Source organism: Salvelinus sp. IW2-2015, unplaced genomic scaffold (genome assembly GCF_002910315.2).
Source record: "Salvelinus sp. IW2-2015 unplaced genomic scaffold, ASM291031v2 Un_scaffold3525, whole genome shotgun sequence".
NCBI lineage: Eukaryota > Metazoa > Chordata > Actinopteri > Salmoniformes > Salmonidae > Salvelinus > Salvelinus sp. IW2-2015.
The window spans coordinates 40,937-60,925 of record NW_019944805.1 but is presented as its reverse complement, the minus strand read 5'-3'; the positions used below and the strand labels follow the sequence as shown (position 1 = coordinate 60,925).

At 43.3% G+C, this 19,989-nt stretch overlaps 2 protein-coding genes across 2 annotated transcripts; both read left to right on the top strand.

Moving 5' to 3' along the window:
- The first annotated feature begins 110 nt into the window (after positions 1–110).
- Positions 111–1,398, top strand: ahsg1 (alpha-2-HS-glycoprotein 1). The gene is made up of 3 exons (XM_024142928.2): positions 111–227; positions 401–567; positions 1,078–1,398. The coding sequence occupies exons 1-3, from the start codon at positions 137–139 to the stop codon at positions 1,381–1,383; spliced, it is 564 nt and encodes a 187-aa protein (XP_023998696.1). The 5' UTR covers positions 111–136; the 3' UTR covers positions 1,384–1,398.
- An 11,820-nt stretch (positions 1,399–13,218) lies between these two features.
- On the top strand, positions 13,219–17,753 carry fetub (fetuin B). The gene is made up of 7 exons (XM_024142927.2): positions 13,219–13,495; positions 14,006–14,119; positions 14,352–14,439; positions 14,763–14,929; positions 15,381–15,494; positions 15,782–15,868; positions 16,613–17,753. Exons 1-7 carry the CDS (start codon positions 13,292–13,294, stop codon positions 17,336–17,338), a joined length of 1,500 nt encoding a protein of 499 aa, XP_023998695.1. The 5' UTR covers positions 13,219–13,291; the 3' UTR covers positions 17,339–17,753.
- Positions 17,754–19,989: the final 2,236 nt, after the last annotated feature.

Here is a 19,989-nt window from a genome sequence, read left to right as displayed (position 1 = left end):
CTGTAGAGAGAGACACCTGTAGTGATACATACCAGTCCTGTAGAGAGAGACACCTGTAGTGATACATACCAGTCCTGTAGAGAGAGACACCTGTACAAACGGATGACTAAGCAGAAATGTATGTTGTTTCTCCCTCATGCAGCAAGTGAATGCCCACTGCAATGTGACCCTGAGCATCACAGAAGGCATTGCAGAGGTCTCTAAACACTCCTGCAACACTGAACCAGGTATCTAACGTTACCCTAGTCTACTGCAGCGCACGCCACCAAAAAACATTTTTTTTTTTTAAACACAGTACATGTCTCCTTTTTTTATACGCAGTACAGTAAGTGAGTAAGTCTACCTCCAAAAATGGTTGTGTGCATTTTTTTTTAATCAAGTTTAATTTGATTTGATGAAGTTTCTGCTGAGAAGGTGATCAGAATGTGTCCGGACTGCCCCGTTCTGCTGCCCCTGCATAGCCCCGAGGGCCTAGAGAGTGTGAAGGCAGGCCTCAGGCAGTTCAACATGGACCACAACTACACCTCCTACTTCAAACTGATGGAAGTGGGGAGGATAATATCTGGGGTATGGTGATGTATTAGGATTATCTCCCTGTACTTCTCTTGGTACACAATCCAAAACCCGTTTGGGTCCTATCTAGTCAAAACCGGTCACTGTTTCAGGGATAAGTCTGACATGACGTAACACACTGCTTAGAGTGTTCAAGGAATCCTACCACTGCCAACAGTGTAACATGCTATTTGGAGTGTTTGTTTGGGAAATTAAGTAGGTCTCCCCTGTCTGTCTAAACCTGTACAGATGTAGGATCCTAATTTGAGCCAGTTTGCTACAGCAGGAAAATAATCCTGCAGCAACAGAAAATGTTAATTATTATGTGGATTATAATGAACGGACATATTTGTAGGAAAATTAAGCCTGAAATTTCAAAGTGGAAATTACAAACTTCAAATGCCTTTTTAAACCTCAAATACACTATCAGTTTTACATTTCCTGCATTGCAGGACAGTTCTCCTGCAATAAAGTGATCAAATGAAGATCCTACATCTGTAGGTCATGTCTCTCTCCCTTTCCTAGTACATGATGATGACTGGAATGTACTACAACGCTGAGTTGGCCATCGTGGAGACTGAGTGTAATGCCAAGAGCAGGATAGATACACAGGCTTGCAAGCCACTGTGCCCCGATGAAGCTGTAAGGCAACTAGCTACGCTCCTCCTCCTCATTCTCACTCCTCACGTATTACCATCATCATACTCTGGTCTCCTGTCTCCGGTCTCGGGTCTCTGGTCTCTGTCTCTGACTCTGGTCTCCTGTCTCCGGTCTCGGGTCTCTGTCTCTGACTTTGGTCTCATGTCTCGGGTCTCGGGTCTCTGTCTCTGACTTTGGTCTCTGTCTCCATTCCTAGCTGTCATCCGGCATCATCGGATTCTCATGTTCTGAGTTAGGTCTAGACTGGTATAACTACTGGTCTCTGGTCTCATGGTCTCTGGTCTCTGGGTCCTCTGGTCTCTGTCTACTGACTTGGGTCCTGTCTCGGTTCTGGTTCTCTGTCCATCTAGACTATGGTTTCCTGTCTCTGGCTCTCGGTATCTGTCTCTACTTTTCGGTCTCAGTCTCGGGCTCGGGTCTCTGTCCTCTGACTTTGGTCTTTGTCCTCTGTCTCCGGTTTCGGGTTGGGTCTCGGGTCTCGGGTCTCTGGTCTCTGTTCTGCTTTTGGTCACGGGTCTCGGGTCGGTCCTACTTTGGTGCTCTGTCTCTGTCTCTCTCTCTAAGCGCATGGGGTCTGTAGAATCCACACTTTGGGCTGGGGAATGGCCAGGTGATGTCAACGTGTGAAGTCTACGAAGCTCTTGTAAGACTTTTAACACTCACAATACAGAAATATAAAATAATCCGAAAACATATATTACAGAATATGTGCCAGACCTCTCTCAACATGTTTCTTTTGTTGTTTCCATGGCGAGACGCGCAGTTCTCCCCGTACCTGACGGGGGTGTGGACAACCCACAACGTCCGGACCGACCCATCCTGGCACTCAAACATACCTTGCTCCTCTCTGGGTTAGCACACCAGGCAAACCAGGACCCACTACCAGGCCACCTCCAGCGACGAAAATGGATCACCCTGGTCGCCATAAGCACACACGCCCCTGGTGCCCTAACCCACCCCTGGTCCCGATAATGCCACCCCCTGGTCATATCCCCATATCACCTTGGTAACTCACTCAGTGGAGAGTTCCCCTCGCCTTACTGTGATCAAGGGCTTTGTGATATAATCCCTCTATCCAAATCTTGTGCCTCACCCCTTATCATCACCCCCCCACACCTCGCCCATGGCCATGGGCCACCCTCTACCACCACACCCTACACACGTTCTGGGCAAGGGTCCACCCCCACATGTCAAGGCATAATCTCAGTATTCCGATAGCATTTCAAAATGGTGGATGTCTGAAGTCATGTTGACGTACACATATTCAGAAGTAGTTTTGCCGTCATGGTTGGAATAATGGAAATAAGAAGAACAGTAACTGTGTAAATGAAATGATCTGTTGTCTTTTCTGACTTCTACTGCAGTCATGGCATTTCATCTACGGGTTCTCTCTGTTAAAATCAGCTTGATTCTGAGCCATTCTTGGATAAAAAAATGTTTTTTTTTTACGAATAAACTACTTAATGATACTAATGTACTGTACTTGATGATATTAATGTACTGAGATATTCATGACTAACTAGAGGACAGGCACACATACACGCACACACACACGCACACGCACACACACACACACACACACACTAATAAGCTGTTATACCAAGTCCATTAAGGTCATAGTTAGTTTAACCACCGTGGGTCAATGTAACGGCTCAGTACAATGACACACGGCACATGGCCTTGTTCAGGGGGTTAGCACTATGCTAACACGACATGGAGAAGTTAAGCCACTCCCGTATCTCTATAATCAAGTTTATGCATGCAAAGCAATTATTCAGATAGTTCCATATCAGTTAATCCCTCTTGTTTTCGATGGATGGATCCACTTTCAGCATAGCAAGCTAAAGAACCTCTGAAAACTCTTCTTTATTCAACAAATGAAAGACATAGTGTTGGGGAGAAGTGAACTACATGGCTTTGCAGTAGCTTGATGGTAGTTGAACTACATTTAAACCTTGGTTAATTTTTGTCAGTAGTTAGTTACTTTTTGTTGCCATGCAGCTGTGTAGCTAACTACTGGAACTACACACTACTTTTTTTTGCAAAAATAAAATATGGGTGAAGTAGGCAATCTTTTATTTTATTTTTGGCTTCAGACTTGCCAAATTCTCACTTGAAACATAGTTTTGGTGTTTAAACCAATTAAGCTTACAGTGCCTGATTTCGGGCACTAGATTTACTGGATATTACTGATAATATGTTTACATTCCTTATTTTATTAATTTCCCACCATTTTGTCAGACCACAACAAACTAGGCAGTTCTAGAACAGAGGCTTCTCTGTTAAACGTGTCTCTGGCTCCATCCAGTGGTCGGTTGTGTCATTGCAATCCATTTTGTCACTTATTTTCCTGCTGGTAGGGGCAACACTCTTCACGGCACTTCGATACCAAAGTGAATTTTTCCTAGCAGGTTAGGAGAATTAACGTAGCAGTTTAGGATTGAGGTTAAGGTTAGGAAAAGGGTTAGGGTTAGCTCTTCTAATCTGCTACGAAAATCACTTTGTATCAAAGTGCCGTGAAAAGACTGGCCATAGTTGGAGAGCATCGAAACGACTGCACTCCCGACTGACTGATCTACGAATCACCTTGCATCATACGTAACGACTCATTATTTGTAGATCAGTCAATCAGTCACAATTTACCCATGATACATTGCGGTTTTGACCCTCTCGTATATGCAATGGTGGAAAAAGTACCCAATTGTCATACTGTAATAAAAGTAAAGATACCTTAATAGAAAATGACTCAAGTAAAAGTAAAAGTCACCCAGTAAAATACTACTTGAGTATAAGTCTAAAAGTATTTGGTTTTAAATATACTTAAGTATCGAGAGTAAATGTAATTGCTAAAATATACTTAAGTATCAAAAGTAAAAGTATAAATCATTTCAAATTCCTTATATTAAGCAAACCAGATGGCAACATTTTCTTGTTTTTTAAAAATGTACTAATAGCCATGGACACACTCCAACACTCAGACATAATTGACAAACTAAACATGTGTGTTTAGTAAGTCCACCAGATCAGAGGCAGTAGGGATAACCAGGGATGTTCTCTGTTTAGTGAGTCCTCCAGATCAGAGGCAGTAGGGATAACCAGGGATGTTCTCTTGATAAGTGTGTGAATTAGACCATTTTCCTGTCCTGCTAAGCATTCAAAATGTAACCAGTACTTCTGGGTGTCAGGGAAAATGTATGGAGTAAAAAGTATATTATTTTCTTCAGGAACGTAGTGGAGTAAAAGTTGTCAAAAATATAAATAGTAAAGTAAATACCCCAAAAACGACTTAAGTAGTACTTTAAAGTATTTTTACTTAAGTACTTACACCACTGCTCGAACACAGCCAGTGTGTCCCCTGCTGGTAGACAGGAGGACATGTTCAAGCGGATCACTTTTGTCGATTGTCACCGCCTTTCAAAGTGTGTTGCATTATGGTAAAAAAATTATACAGACTTTGCGACTACATGTCGACTGCATGAACTTTACACAAATCGTGTGATCGAAGGTCATGCAGTTTTTTGATGAAGTCACCTTCAAATCGCTGCAGTTGCTTCTCATCAACAGCACCATTCAGCAATCACCTGCATTATGRGAGGGACTATTTGTCAACCAATCATTAGGATGTTTTTGTTTGAACCACACAGATGTGGCCAATGACGTGACTGAAACAGGAACCGACTTTGCTGTGATTCTAAAGCTATCAGTGGATACCAATGTTATGTTTATTTTATTGAACCTTTATTTAACTAGGCAAGTCAGTTCAGAACAAATTCTTATTTACAATGGCGACCTACCAAAAGGCAAACGGGTTCCTGTGGGGACAGGGGCCTGGGATTTTATTTTATTTTAAATACAATATAAATATAGGACAAAACACACATCACAACAAGAGAGACAAGACAACCCTACATAAAGAGAGACCTAAGACAACAACATAGCAAGGCAGCAACACATRACAACACAGCATGGTAGCAACACAACATAACAACAACATGGTAGCAACACAACATGGTAACAGCACAAAACATGGTACAAACAYTATTGGGCACAGTCAACAGCACAAAGATCAAGAAGGTAGAGACAACATTACATCACACAAAGCAGACACAATTGTCAGTAAGAGTGTCCATGATTGAGTCTTTGAATGAAGAGATTGAGATAAAACTGTCCAGTTGAGTGTTTGTTGCAGCTCGTTCCAGTMGCTAGCTGCAGCGAACTGAAAAGACGAGCAGCCCAGGGATGTGTGTGCTTTGGGGACCTTGAACAGAATGTGACTGGCAGAACGGGTGTTGTATGTGGAGGATGAGGGCTGCRGTAGATATCTCAGATAGGGGGGAGTGAGGCCTAAGAGGGTTTTATAAATAAGCCTCAACCAGTGGATCTTGTGACGGCTACACAGAGATGACCCGTTTACAGAGGAGTATAGAGTGCAGTGATGTGTCCTATAAGGAGCATTGGTGGCAAATCTGACGGCTGAATGGTAAAGAACATCTAGCCGCTCGAGCGCACCCTTACCTGCCAATCTATAAATTATGTCTCTGTAATCTAGCATGGGTTGGATGGTCATCTGTATCAGGGTTAGTTTGGCAGCTGGGGTGAAAGAGGAGCGATTACGATAGAGGAAACCAAGTCTAGGTTTAACTTTAGCCTGCAGCTTTGATATGTGCTGAGAGAAGGACAGTGTACTGTTTATCCTTACTCCCAAGTACTTGTATGAGGTGACTCCCTCAAGCTCTAAACCCTCAGAGGTAGTAATCACACCTGTGGGGAGAGGGGCATTCTTCTTACCAAACCACATGACCTTTGTTTTGGAGGTGTTCAGAACAAGGTTAAGGGCAGAGAAAGCTTGTTGTACACTAAGAAAGCTTTGTTGTAGAGCATTTAAGACAAAATCCGGGGAGGGGCCAGCTGAGTATAAGACTGAATCATCTACATATAAATGGATGAGAGAGCTTCCTACTGCCTGAGCTGTGTTGTTGATGTAAATTGAGATACGGTTGGGTTCTAGGATTGAGCCTTTGGGTACTCCCTTGGTGACAGGAAGTGGCTGAGACAGCAGATTTTCTGACTTTATACACTGCACTCTTTGAAAGAGGTAGTTAGCAAACCAGGCCAAAGACCCCTCAGAGACACCAATACTCATTAGCCGGCCCACAAGAATGAAATGGTCTACCGTATCAAAAGCTTTGGCCAGGTCAATAAAAATAGCAGCACAACATTGCTTAGAGTCAAGGGCAATGGTGACATCATTGAGGACCTTTAAGCTTGCAGTGACACATCCATAACCTGAGCGGAACCCAGATTGCATACCCGAGAGAATACTATAGACGTCAAGAAAGCCAGTCAGTTAATTATTTTTTTCCCAAATGAAAGTGATATTTGAGACCTCTCTCTAACCAATGAATTGTACACACATTATGTTTTCAGTTTGTGAGTGTGTGATATGGGAGTATAGAAAAGTTTATGTAGCCCCTTATACAGAATTTCTTTTAGAAACAATAGCAGCTATGTTGACACTGCCATGTTGATCTGAGCCTTGCTCAGGCGGGGTCAATAACCTGTTGAGAGTTAGAATAGTAGAATACACACTCTCACTCAGATATCATTAACATGGCATAAGTCATGGCAAAATGTGTGGAATTGCAGGAAATTCACTAAATTGTAAATGTTTCTCTACGTTGTCATGAGGAGGGGGGGGCACTAAAATGTTTTCCCTGTGAGGTGGGGGGGAGCCCCCAACCAAATCTTGTTTAGGGCCCCCAAAAGGCCCTGTACAGGGYCCTCATGACTGCACGGCCAGGCACAACTCCAACATCATCATTAAGTTCGCTGATGACACAACAGTGGTAGGCCTGATCACCGACAAAGATGAGACAGCCTGTAGGGAAGAGAYCTCACAGAGACCTCACAGTGTGGTGCAAGGGCAACAACCTCTCCCTCAACGTGATCAAGACTAWGGAGATGATTGTGGACTACAGGAAAAGGAGGACCGAGCACGCCCCAAATTCTCATTGACGGGGCTGTAGTGGAGCAGGTTGAGAGCTTCAAGTTCCTTGGTGTCCACATCAATAACAAACTAACATGGTCCAAGCACACCAAGACAGTTGTGAAGAGGGCACGACAATTCTATTCTATTCCCCCTCAGGAGACTGAAAAGATTTTGCATGGGTTCTCAGATCCTCAAAAGGTTTTACAGCTGCACCCTCGAGAGCATCCTGACGGGTTGCATCACTGCCTGGAAGGGGCGTCGGCAGAATTTTGGGGCCCTATGAAAAAAAAACTACCGATCCCCTAACATAGAAATCAGAATGTTTCAGATTAAAATAACGTACTGATCAATATGTGTTATTAAACGTACTAACTATTAGCTTCTGCTGCTCTATACTACAATTGTGCAGGATCTAGTTTCCATCTTCATCGTTTGCCTACACTAACATTATTGCTAAAAACGTTTTTTTGTATTTTCTTAAAACTGCATTGTTGATTCTGAGCTTGTAAGTAAGCATTTCACTGTTGTATTCGCGCATGTGACTAATACAATTTGATTTGATACAGTCGGCCCTCGAACACACCCACACTTTTCATGCCATTTCGCCCAGTGGGCGGTGCTATAAACCACAGCGTGTGTAGATTTCAGCGCGCATTCGGTTGCACACGGCGTCGAGAACGAGCCGAGCACTCGCTCAAATCCAGATCGTGGATTCTATTCAATAGTGTTATACTATTCACACTGCTATGCTTTATCTTGGCCAGGTCGCAGTTGCAAATGAGAACTTGTTCTCAACTAGCCTACCTGGTTAAATAAAGGTGAAATTAAAAAATTGAAAAAAATACACTTTACAGGTTGGCTAATGCCACATGTGCACTACACATAGAGAATGATAGAGCCCTCTAGTGGCCAAGGAGGCAGTATTAGCATGGGCTGCACCATTGTGGGCATCCACAACATTAAYGTACTCAAATGGGTGGGACTTCCAACTCCATTGCCTGTTCCCTCCCTGTGACCCTGTTGGAGTCATGTCCAAACAGGTCAYCAGGAGGGATCAGCCAATCGTAAAGAAGAGAATGGACTACTTCAAAATGGAGATAGCCTCAATGGCACTGCCCATGCTGTCGCAGACGATTATAATGGCACAGATAGAAAGATGAGTCCTCTATCTATCTCTATGGGCTGTTGTTCACAGTATCTACTTGTATCTCTATGACACTGCAGGACTTCAAAAAATCCTAACAGCTCTGAGCTTCTCATATTAAATGACCGTCTTTTCTGTCGTTTTTTGTTGTTGTCTTGTAATGGATTACTGTTTCATCAGGGAGCCACAAAGATTAAGTAAACAAATGTCATCACTGAATTCACGTTGTTTGCTATTTCATGCAGCCACAGAATAGAAAGCAGCTAAACAAAGATTTTTAATTTTAATTTCGCATTGTTTAAAGTTGAGCAACCTCGTCTCTGAGCATTCCATATGTTTCTGTACGAGACTCTCAATTTAGTATCATATGTTACATTTGGTACGGTTACGTAAGAATGATGGTTACTGATAAGGCAAAAAGGAAAGGAGGGTGGATGGGTGGGCTTATAACGCGAACGTCTAGCAACCAGCTGCGAGGTCGAATATCATCAAGGACAACTTTAGCATTTTAAGGTTAGAGGAAGGGTTAGCTAAAGGGTTAAGGTTAGGGGAAGGGTTAGCTAAAGGGTTAAGGTTAGGAGAAGGGTTAGCTAAAGGGTTAAGGTTAGGGGAAGGGTTAAGGTTAGGGGAAGGGTTAAGGTTAGGAGAAGGGTTAGCTAAAGGGTTAAGGTTAGGGGAAGGGTTAAGGTTAGGGGAAGGGTTAGCTAAAGGGTTAAGGTTAGGGGAAGGGTTAGCTAAAGGGTTAACCCTTTAACCGAACTGTTAAACTTAACCCTAGCCACCTAGCTAGAATTCGTAACATATCATACATTTAGCAAATTAGTAACATATTGTACGTTTTGCAAATTTGTAACATATAATACGAATTGTAATTCGTGACATATCATATGAAATGGGTGATGGAGATCCACAAAATAATACATACCATACAGAACGTAACATATCATACTAAATGGAGTGTCTCGGATTTCCATACAGAGTGATACAAAATGCTCTGAGACCAGGTTGAGTTGAGAGATATCATTCCGCAAAGTAAGGGACTGTACAATGAGACTGTGTGTGTAAATGGACCTCCAGGATAATATGGTAAAGTKGGCCTCATGAATAGGCCCTCGAACAAATAAATAAGACCAAGGACCTCCAAAATCCACCAGATTAACAGTTTTTTTTAATGAAGCCAGCAACGCTGATACCAAATAAATGTTCTAGAAGCGTTTCATCAACTTTTAGATTGCCTAGAACACCAGTAAAATGAAATATCCTAGCTAACTGTGAAACATTTACAATACAATCAGCAGTTCACATGATCAGTCACTGAAAAGGGGAGGGGGGAAAGGCTCAATAATCTGATTTTGTTAATCTAAAAGCAAATAATAGATTTCAGTGATTGACAGTATACAGCTATTGTTGCATGTAGACTAAACCAATCTCAGTGAAATGAGATTAAATCTAGTCACGATCAGTTTAATATACTTCATTCAGTAGCCTAAATGTAGTAGATTGGCTCGATAGCGTCATTAACGTTGTTGGTTGGCTAGCAAGCACATCTTGACGTTACACATCGTTGATTTTGGGGAAAACTGGTCCAGCCACTTGATAGCCAGCTATCGCTAAAAAATAAAGCAAAATGATGTACTAATATTAAAGTATAAACCCACCATAGTGATATCRGTTAAAGAGATATGAATGAGGTCCCGGGCAGAGAGTTATCAGATAAAAGTGGATAGGCATCAGACAGTCCTTGCACTTTGAAACCCACACCCAGGTGACGTTTAACACAGCCCAGCGARGAGTGTCCCCTGCTGGTAGACTTTCTCTTGACACAGAAATGACTATGGGCCCGTTTGAGTGCTAAGCCGAAAGTAGCCGACTGTAGGCAGAAGTCGGTGAGTAAAGTTGAGGAAGGTACATGKGCTGCGGCGAAAGTCGGRCAACTTCTGCTGTTTCTAGGAAACACGACAATGGCAGACATGTCATTCACCTTTGTTTTTGCCGATGAAATTAATGCTATCAAAATGCCACTTCTCCAACACGAAGCTGAACATGGTCCGACGAAATTCGATACCAGCCCAAGCTCTTTCTAACATTCACAAGACTTCTATGGTATTTTCTCAAAATATAACCAGGTAGTGAGTGCATAGGCTACTCGAATGAGAATACTGTGTTTTTTGCMGCATATAGGATATGCTCTGTTGTGTGTCATTACTTCATGCCCTTGTACCTTACTCATTATTATTTGTGATTGTGTAACATAGAATTGTACCAGATGTGATTAAATGGGAGTCCACAAAGATTCTTACTGTATGGTCATTGATCGCATGTCAACATCACTAGAGTCTGCAGTATATTGCTTAACTTCTCAACCTTTATGTTGCTTTTGTCATTAAGCATATAAARAAACAGAATATGAATCAATCGCATGAAGGACACAACGTTCAATGTACAGAAAATGATTAGACTACATCAGTTCACGTACTGGGTAAACAATATGAACAGGATTAGACTACATCAGTTTACTGGGTAAACAATATGAACAGATTAGACTACATTCAGTTACTGGGTAAACAATATGAACAGGATTAGACTACATCAGTTACTGGGTAAACAATATGAACAGGATTAGGACTACATCGTTTCCCGTACTGGGTAAACAATATGAACAGGATTAGACTACATCTGTTCCCGTACTGGGTAAACAATATGCCAAGCAGTAATATGCACTTGCTATTGACCCCACAACTCGTGTCTTTTATTTTTATATTTAACTAGGCAAGTTAACTGACTTGCCTAGTTACAAATTCTTATTTACAATGACAGCCTACCGGGTAACAGATGGTTAACTGCCTTGTTCAGGGGCAGAGCGACAGATATTTACCTTGTCAGCTCAGGAGTTTGATCCAGCAACCTTACGGTTACTGGCCCAAAGCTCTAACCATTAGGCTACCTGCAGCCCCACTGTCTGGGGTACTTGCTCATTAAGGGCCGGTTTCCCAGACACAGATAAAGCCTCTAAAATTGCCAGTGTATAAATCCCTACAGTAACTAGCGTACAATATGTTACATTTGATTCACACTTAATAAACAGATCGACACATTAGAATGTGTTTGGTGACAACAATATTACAGACAAGATACATTACAGGCTATAACAGTAACATCTAGATAAATACATTAGCTATATTGTCGCAAGTAGGATATTTGATTTATTTATGTTAGAAATTTGGATCACATGTAGGGTTATGTAATTATATTGTAAGGATACAGATGTATTTTAAGCTCTGAATACTCATCCACCCAAAACAGTAAACATGCATTGTTAATAAGTTAATAACCAATTATAGGTGGTGACATCAACCATTTATGAGCATGTGGTGCCATTTGCTTCCAAAAAAAMCCCAGAAAAGGTTGTCTCCCACAATGCTTTGGTTCCGACTTTTCAGTTGGTGAGRAGCAACAGCAGAAATTTCCAGTCGACTGCAGTCGAAATTTCATGACCATTAATCACGTGATTTTTGTAAAGGTCATGCAGTCAACATGTAGTCGTTGCAARTCGGACCATTTTTATACCCATAATGCAACACACTTTGAAAGGCGGTGACCAACRTTGATCAACTTCTTGACAAAAGTGATCCGGTCAATTTTTTGGGGTGAATATGCGCCAGAATTTTGCCAGCCACATGAAATCCGCACATGGTTTGAGTTGTGTTCATATCTCTGCATCGAGTATGGCATTGGGTATGTGGCCCAACAGTGAAAGTGAAATGGGAGGACCACAACACAGACTCTTTAGTTTATCTTCTCTTATGTTTAAGTACAGCCTTTAATAGTAGAGTATCTGAATRTAATTTTGGGACTACAGCTGGTTTAAAGCTGGTTTAGCTGGTTTAATGTAGCCCCCACATAAGGTCCGTGTGGGAAGATGCTCCTAAAGCTGATTGTAACTATATATAGACATGTTATAAAGTATGGACAGGCTTATTCATTCACATGTCATGAATTCACTATGACAACGTCATATTTGTATATTGTTTATTATACTATATTATGTAATAGATCGTATGGATTGGAAAGGGTTTTTTACTCAGACATAAATAAACTATTCCAAGTGAAAGACAAAGGTCGTAGCTTTAAAAAAATATATATTTATTAATTTAACCTTTATTTAACCTTTATTTAACTAGGCAAGTCAGTTAAGAACAAATTCTTATTTACAATGGCGACCTACCAAAAGGCCTCCTGCGGGGATGGGGGCTGGGATTAAAATGTTTAAATAAAATAAAAATATAGGACAAAACACACATCATGACAAGATTTCCTTGGGGATCATGTTTCACTAAGTAGTTTGGAAAAGGATGTAAGTGAACTACTTTTTCAAAGTAACTTTAGTTAAATTAATAATATTCTTTGTTAAGGGTAGCTATAGTGTAGCTTATCTTCTTCCAAGTATGAAGTACTGTAATTGGTAGCATGGCCAACTTTATTTTTAGAGTAGCTTCCCCAAAACTGAGTAACACCCTGAAAAGGGACAATTCCAAGGACATTCCTACTGGTGAAACCAAAAATCTGTTCACGGTTTTTGATACTTAACACTTAAAAGAGCACGATAAGACATTCCTGGTCACTGTTACCTATAGCTTCTGACAGGGCTCCGAGTTTCTGGGTAGATTACAATGGGACTGATAGGGGCCCTATGGGACTGATAGGGACCACATTCCTTGATAGTATCACAGAGGGGCATCGTGGGGAGGTTAGGGGTCATGTTTACCTGGTGTTGGGGGGTGGGACCCAGAACAGTGTTGTGAAGAGGGAGGGTGTGTGTGGGGTTGGAGGGGGTACATGGAGCTGTATATATATCAGCCCTACTGAACCATCTCTCCACACCTCACCTCACCTCACCAGCCCGTTCAGCGTGTGTGAGACAGCCAGCGGCCCATCGGACCTCCATCATGATGAAGCAGTGTGCCTTGTTGTTGCTGGCGTGTGTGTATGCTCACGCCGCCCCCCTGGAAGCCGGCATGAAGGCCGAGTCGTGCCAGGACGCCATGGCCCTGGGAGCAGCAGGACAGGCCCTAGACAAGATCAACAAGGACCGCACAGAAGGCTACGTGTTCGGTCTCCACCGCCTCAGCAACGTCAACCAGATGGAGCATGTGAGTTCTGTTGCTTCTATTTTTTTCACTGTAACTCTACATGCGTGGTACTACACTAAGTTAAAAAGGGAAAATGATTTAGCTACTGTCCTAAAGAACAGCCCTGTAACATTCTCTGTTTTTAAATGCAATGTGCTTCAATAGGTTGTCAGTTTTCAGATTTTCACGCAGTTTTTAAATGGAGATAACAGAAATTGGGATCTAAAAAGTATCATACAATACAATGTCGTCTGAGATATTCTCTGTTTTATAGGTAGTGAAAAAGTGATATCGCCTACCGCTAAGACAGATGAGACAGATTCACACATTGTCAGCAAGGCCTTTTCTAAGAGCAGGGGCAGGGGGATTTGACTAGAATTTGAAGTTATAGATGGTGACTTCAAAGACGATTGTATATATATWTTTTTTAAGAAGTATTCTTTCAATCCCCTTGTTTTTCAGTACCAGCCACAGGGGAATGAATGTTGACTTCTCTGTGCTGATTGGTCTGTATTTCTATCTCTGTTTCAGGGGGAAACAGGGGTTGTGTTCTACCTGACCATGGATGTGCTGGAGACCGACTGCCACGTGGTCAGCAAGAAAAACGCAAAGGACTGTGAGGTCCCCAAGGCTGAAAACACACCGGTAAGAACCCAACACACATATACACACACACACACACACACACACACACACACACGCACGCACGCACGCACGCACGCACGCACGCACGCACGCACGCACGCACGCACGCACACACAAACACACGATGTCTGGAGGATTACTGTATGTCTGAATATTGACTTTACCCAGGGCCTTGGATCAAAATCGGGCCGTGTTTAATCTGTTTTTTTGTCTGGTATGTATTTACTCACAGGTCTACGGTCAATGCAAGGCTGTTATCTACATGAACAGAGTCCATAGAGTGGTTCGTCTGTACAAGTACAACTGTGTGGTCAGACCAGGTAAAGTCCACGGCTTGGTCCTCTCCAAAACACTCATTACAGCGCTTCCCACTAAACAACAGCACATTGCATCCATCCACCGTGTAGTAGTTGGGTGATGCACTGCCATGTTGTTTGTCATGTGGTTCTGATGACTCTGTGGGAGCACGGTGTTCGATACATCGGAGTTTTGATTCCCATATATGTACCACATATACTGAATATATGTTAAATATAAATGACTGCGTATTAAAGCGTCTGCTAATAACCATATAACACGCTACATGTTTGACCAATGAAAGACCCTTTCTAAACAGTGTACCTATGTGTATGTCCGTTCCCAGCGGCTGCGGCGAAAGTGGCTAAGCAGTGCCCAGACTGTCCCTCTGCCATGCCCAAGGACCACCAGGAGATCCTGAAGACGGCCACCCTGTCCATGGAGAAGTTCAACAAGGACAGCGGCTTGGCCAATCACTTCGCCATCCTCAACATCACCCGTGCACAGACATCGGTCAGAATACTACACAACACAACACTACCCCAATGAGGAACATAACACTACACAACACACCCCAATGAGGAACACAACACTACACAACACACCCCAATGAGGAACACAACACTACACAACACACTCCAATGAGGAACACTACACAACACACTCCAATGAGGAACACAACACTACACAACACTACACAATACTACACAACACACTCCAATGAGGAACACTACACAACACACTCCAATGAGGAACACAACACTACACAACACACCCCAATGAGGAACACAACACTACACAACACACCCCAATATAGCATAATATAAAACCAACACCACAACACAACATAACAATTCAACAAAACAATGAATCCCCTTCTACAGCAGCAAATGAACTGGTTTCATATTGTGGTGTAATGACCTTGTTGTCATTACTCACTGACCTCTGTTGTTTGGTATTCCAGATGGGCATGGCGACCTTCTACTTTGCAGAGTTCACCATCCAGGAGACTACCTGTGCCAACACCACCGACCTTTCCGCAGCCTCCAAGTGTCCTCTGATGGACTGCGAGTTTGCAGTAAGTGAATGACAGTACCGTTGATGTTTTTGTCAAACAGCATAAACCATGTAGTAGCAGCATTATTACACCTGAATTATAGCCTACATAGTGTTTAACAGTGTAAAAACCTGTAATAACAATGTAATAACTATGTAATAACTATGTAATAACTATGTAATAACAATGTAATAACTATGTAATAACAATGTAATAACAATGTAATAACAATGTAATAACTATGTAATAACTATGTAATAACTATGTAATAACTAGCATTTTAATGTCTGCCTGTCTCTTCTCCACAGCACAAAGGACACTGCAAGGGCTCCCACTCTCACGACATGGGAGGCCAGGATATTGTCTCGGTCAACTGTGAGGTCTTTGAGAATGAGGTATGCTCCACAGTGTTCTTGTATGCTCCACAGTGTTCTTGTAGGCTCCACAGTGTTCTTGTAGGCTCCACAGTGTTCTTGTATGCTCCACAGTGTTCTTGTAGGCCTCCACATGTTCTTGTATCTTCCCCGTTCTTAGGGCTCCACTGTGTTCTTTGTAGGCTCCACAGTGTTCTTGTTAGGCGTCCACAGTGTTCTTTGTAGGCTCCAATCTGTGTTCTTGTAGGCTCCACTGTTTCTTGTAGGCTCCACAGTGTTCTTGTGTGCTCCACAGTGTTCTTGTAGGCTCCACAGTGTTTCTTGTAGGCTCCACAGTGTTTTTGTAGCTCCACAGTGTTCTGTAGGCTCCACTGATGTTCTTGTAGGCTCCACAGTGTTCTTGTAGGCTCCACAGTGTTCTTGTAGGCTCCACTGTGTTCTTGTAGGCTCCACGTGTTCTTGGTAGGCTCCACAGTGTTCTTGTAGGGCTTCCACAGTGTTCTTGTATGCTCCACAGTGTTCTTGTAGGCTCCACAGTGTTCTTGTATGCTCCACAGTGTTCTTGTAGGCTCCACTGTGTTCTTGTAGGCTCCACAGTGTGTTTAATGGTTCAAAGCACCATTTCAGTTATTAGGTCTTCATCTGGGTTTATATCTTTTGGTGTTAAATTACTAATGAGGTTACTGATCATGTGTATTGATTGATTGATTGATTGATTGATTGATGATGCTGTGACTGATCCCCTGGTTGGTTGTTGTCCTGCAGAACTCAAAGAAGGAGAAGGGAGCTCACCTGTTGGGAGGAGAGACCGACCACAGCCACACCCTTCAGTCTGGAAAACACGGCGAAGACCACACCCATAATGCCACCGGCGCTCACGACCACACTCACGACCACGCTCACGACCACACCAAAGACCACAAACACGACGGCGCCCACGCCCATGATCATAAAGATGGCGCCCATGGTCACTCTCATGGCGATAGAGCTGCTGGCGGTCACGACCACGGTCACGGCCACGACCACGGTCACACCCACCATGCCAAGGCCCATAACCACAGCACTGACACCGGACCGCACCAGCATCACAACTACAAGCACGATGGCGAGGGCCACACTCACGAGCATGACCATGAGCTAGCCTTGGATCACGACCACAAGCACGTTCACCTGCACGAGCACGAGCACCACCACCATCACCACGAGCACCCACACGGGACCGAGTCCCGTCACCCTCCCCAGGGAACCGTGACCTTCCTCCCCGCCCTGGGCCTGCCCATGACCCTGCCCTCCTTCCCCGAACAGCCTGTGGGTGAGAAGGGCGCCACTCTGCCCATGGTCCAAGACCCAAAGATCCCTGGGATGAGCCAGCCCACCATCCTGCCCTTCCCCACCACTGTGTCTGCTCAGTGCCCTGCTGAGGTCAAGGATGAGGACAACTTCGTGAAGGAGCTCTTTGCTGAGGACCCCCTCTTCAAAGCAGCTGCGTAACCAGTCCCTTGTCTCCATGGAACTGAAACACAGAACTGATTATTCTCAATACCTACTAATGACCCACTGACACTGGCAAGAACAACAAACAAGAACACAAAKCTAGTTATGTTGTTCTTTGGAATTCACAGGTTTCTGCATGTCAGATATTTAGCTACCTCTAAACCGTTTTCACATTCACCTGTCTGCCTCTCTCTCTTTCTCCGTCTGTCTGCCTCTCTCTCTTTCTCTGTCTGTCTGCCTCTCTCTCTCTCTCTGTCTGTCTGTAAGCATTATGTTTGAGACCTGACTGTGTGTTCCTCAGAAAGAAAGGGATTGACAGCATTGTCTATCTATGCCATGACGGAAGATAGTTGTTGAGGTGGGTGTTGTTCTTAGCCTCAACAAAATAAAATAAACATCACTAATGCATCAACTGACTCCTATTTTTCTACAAGATTAAAAGAAAACAAGCTTTATACCTAACAATACAAATCCACATCCAGACGCAACAGTATTGAGGATAAATGTTTCTATAAACCTGACCTCTACATGAAACCCCGCACTCACAAAAACATAGTGACAATGCCGGGGGGAAAGTATACTGAAGTAACCTATAATGGTGCTACAGTAATCAGAGCCTAAGTACGTAAATAGTTCTGACTATGTTGGCAGCAGAGCATCGCCTATCTCATTCAACAAGATGTGAAATGCGAGAGAGAGAGAATGTTAAAAAATAGAAACCAAAAAAAGAAACATTTTGCTTTTCTTGAGAAATAAAGTATAAGTCAGACCACTAAAGAAATGCAAGTTGATTTTTTTGTTAATAACACTACATTTGTACTATACAATACCTATATAAGGATAGTAATGGTTTTATTGCCTAGAATAAGGCAACACGCATAGCTCTGGCTAAAGTACCTAGAAGTGGGTTGGGGTGGTATAAGCGGGTGCAGGTAAAGATTTATTTTTTTAAAGGTTGTTAAACTCTGACCTGAAGATACACATTACTGTTCTCACAATGCCAGGAAAACGTTGCGTCAGATGTGACTGTGAAAAGAAAACAGTATCTGGTCCAAGCTACTGCATGTGTATCTGTATAGATAAGCCCTGTTATCTTCACCATGGCACCTCAGAGGATAGCAACAGGACGATTGGAGACAAATCTAGAGCCGTCACCATAACAACCACCCTGATTACATCACAGCTGTATCAATGCACCCGAAAGGGGAGATATGTCTGTGTGTGACAGCCGACGATGGTGGAGGTATAAAGGCCCATTCAGGGTTTGAGACAGTGATGTTGAGGTGGGTTTGAGACAGTGTTGTTGAGGTGGGTTTGAGACAGTGAAACCCACCTCAACACACTGTCTCAAACCCACCTCAACATCACGTCTCAAACGCCACCTCAAATCACTGTCTCAAACCCACCTCAACAACCTGTCTCAACACTTCTACCACCTGTCAAACAAAACTGTCTCAATACCACCTCAACACACTGCCTCAAACCCACCTCAACATCACTGTCTCAAACCCACCTCAACATCACTGTCTCTCTAAACCCACCTCAACATCACTGTCTCAAACCCACCTTCAAACATCACTGTCTCAAACCCACCTCAACATCACTGTTTCAAACCCACCTCAACATCACTGTCTCAAACCCACCTCAAACATCACTGTCTCAAACCCACCTCAACATCACTTTCTCCAAACCCACCTCAACAACACTGTCTCAAACCCTCCTCAACAACACTGTCTCAAACCCTCCTCAACAACACTGTCTCAAACCCACCTCAACATCACTGTCTCAAACCCACCTCAACAACACTGTCTCAAACCCACCTCAACAACACTGTCTCAAACCCACCTCAAACATGTACTCTCAAACCCACCTCCAACATCACTGTCTCAAACCCACCTCAACAACACTGTCTCAAACCCACCTCAACAACACTGTCTCAAACCCACCTCAACATCACTGTCTCAAACCACCTCAACAACACTGTCTCAAACCCACCTCAACATCACTGTCTCAAACCCACCTCAACAATACTGCCTCAAACCCACCTCAACAATCACTGTCTCAAACCCACCTCAACAACACTGTCTCAAACCCACTCAACATCACTGTCTCAAACCCACCTCAACAACACTGTCTCAAACCCACCTCAACAACACTCCAACCCACCTCACATCACTGTCTCAAACCCACCTCAACATCACTGTCTCAAACCCACCTCAACCAACACTGTCTCAAACCCACCTCAACAACACTGTCTCAAACCCACCTCAACAACACTGTCTCAAACCCACCTCAACAATCACTGTCTCAAACCCACCTCAACACACTGTCTCAAACCCACCTCAACATCACTGTCTCAACCCACCTCAACATCACTGTCTCAAACCCACCTCAACATCAACTGCCTCAAACCCACCTCAACATCACTGTCTCAAACCCACCTCAAACAATCACTGTCTCAAACCCACCTCAACATCACTGTTCAAACCCACCTCAACATCACTGTCTCAAACCCACCTCAACATCACTGTCTCAAACCCACCTCAACATCACTGTCTCAAACCCACCTCAACATCACTGTCTCAAACCCACCTCAAACATCACTGTCTCAAACCCACCTCAACATTTTCTCAAACCCACCTCAACAT

Coding starts and splice junctions, on each gene's coding strand:
- fetub (XM_024142927.2), top strand. CDS start 13,292: ATGATGAAGCAGTGTGCCTTGTTGTTGCTGGCGTGTGTGTATGCTCAC. Junction 14,440..14,762: donor CAACTGTGTGGTCAGACCAG/GTAAAGTCCACG, acceptor GTCCGTTCCCAG/CGGCTGCGGCGAAAGTGGCT. Junction 14,930..15,380: donor TCACCCGTGCACAGACATCG/GTCAGAATACTA, acceptor TTGGTATTCCAG/ATGGGCATGGCGACCTTCTA.
- ahsg1 (XM_024142928.2), top strand. CDS start 137: ATGCAGCAAGTGAATGCCCACTGCAATGTGACCCTGAGCATCACAGAA. Junction 228..400: donor CTCCTGCAACACTGAACCAG/GTATCTAACGTT, acceptor GATTTGATGAAG/TTTCTGCTGAGAAGGTGATC. Junction 568..1,077: donor TGGGGAGGATAATATCTGGG/GTATGGTGATGT, acceptor TCCCTTTCCTAG/TACATGATGATGACTGGAAT.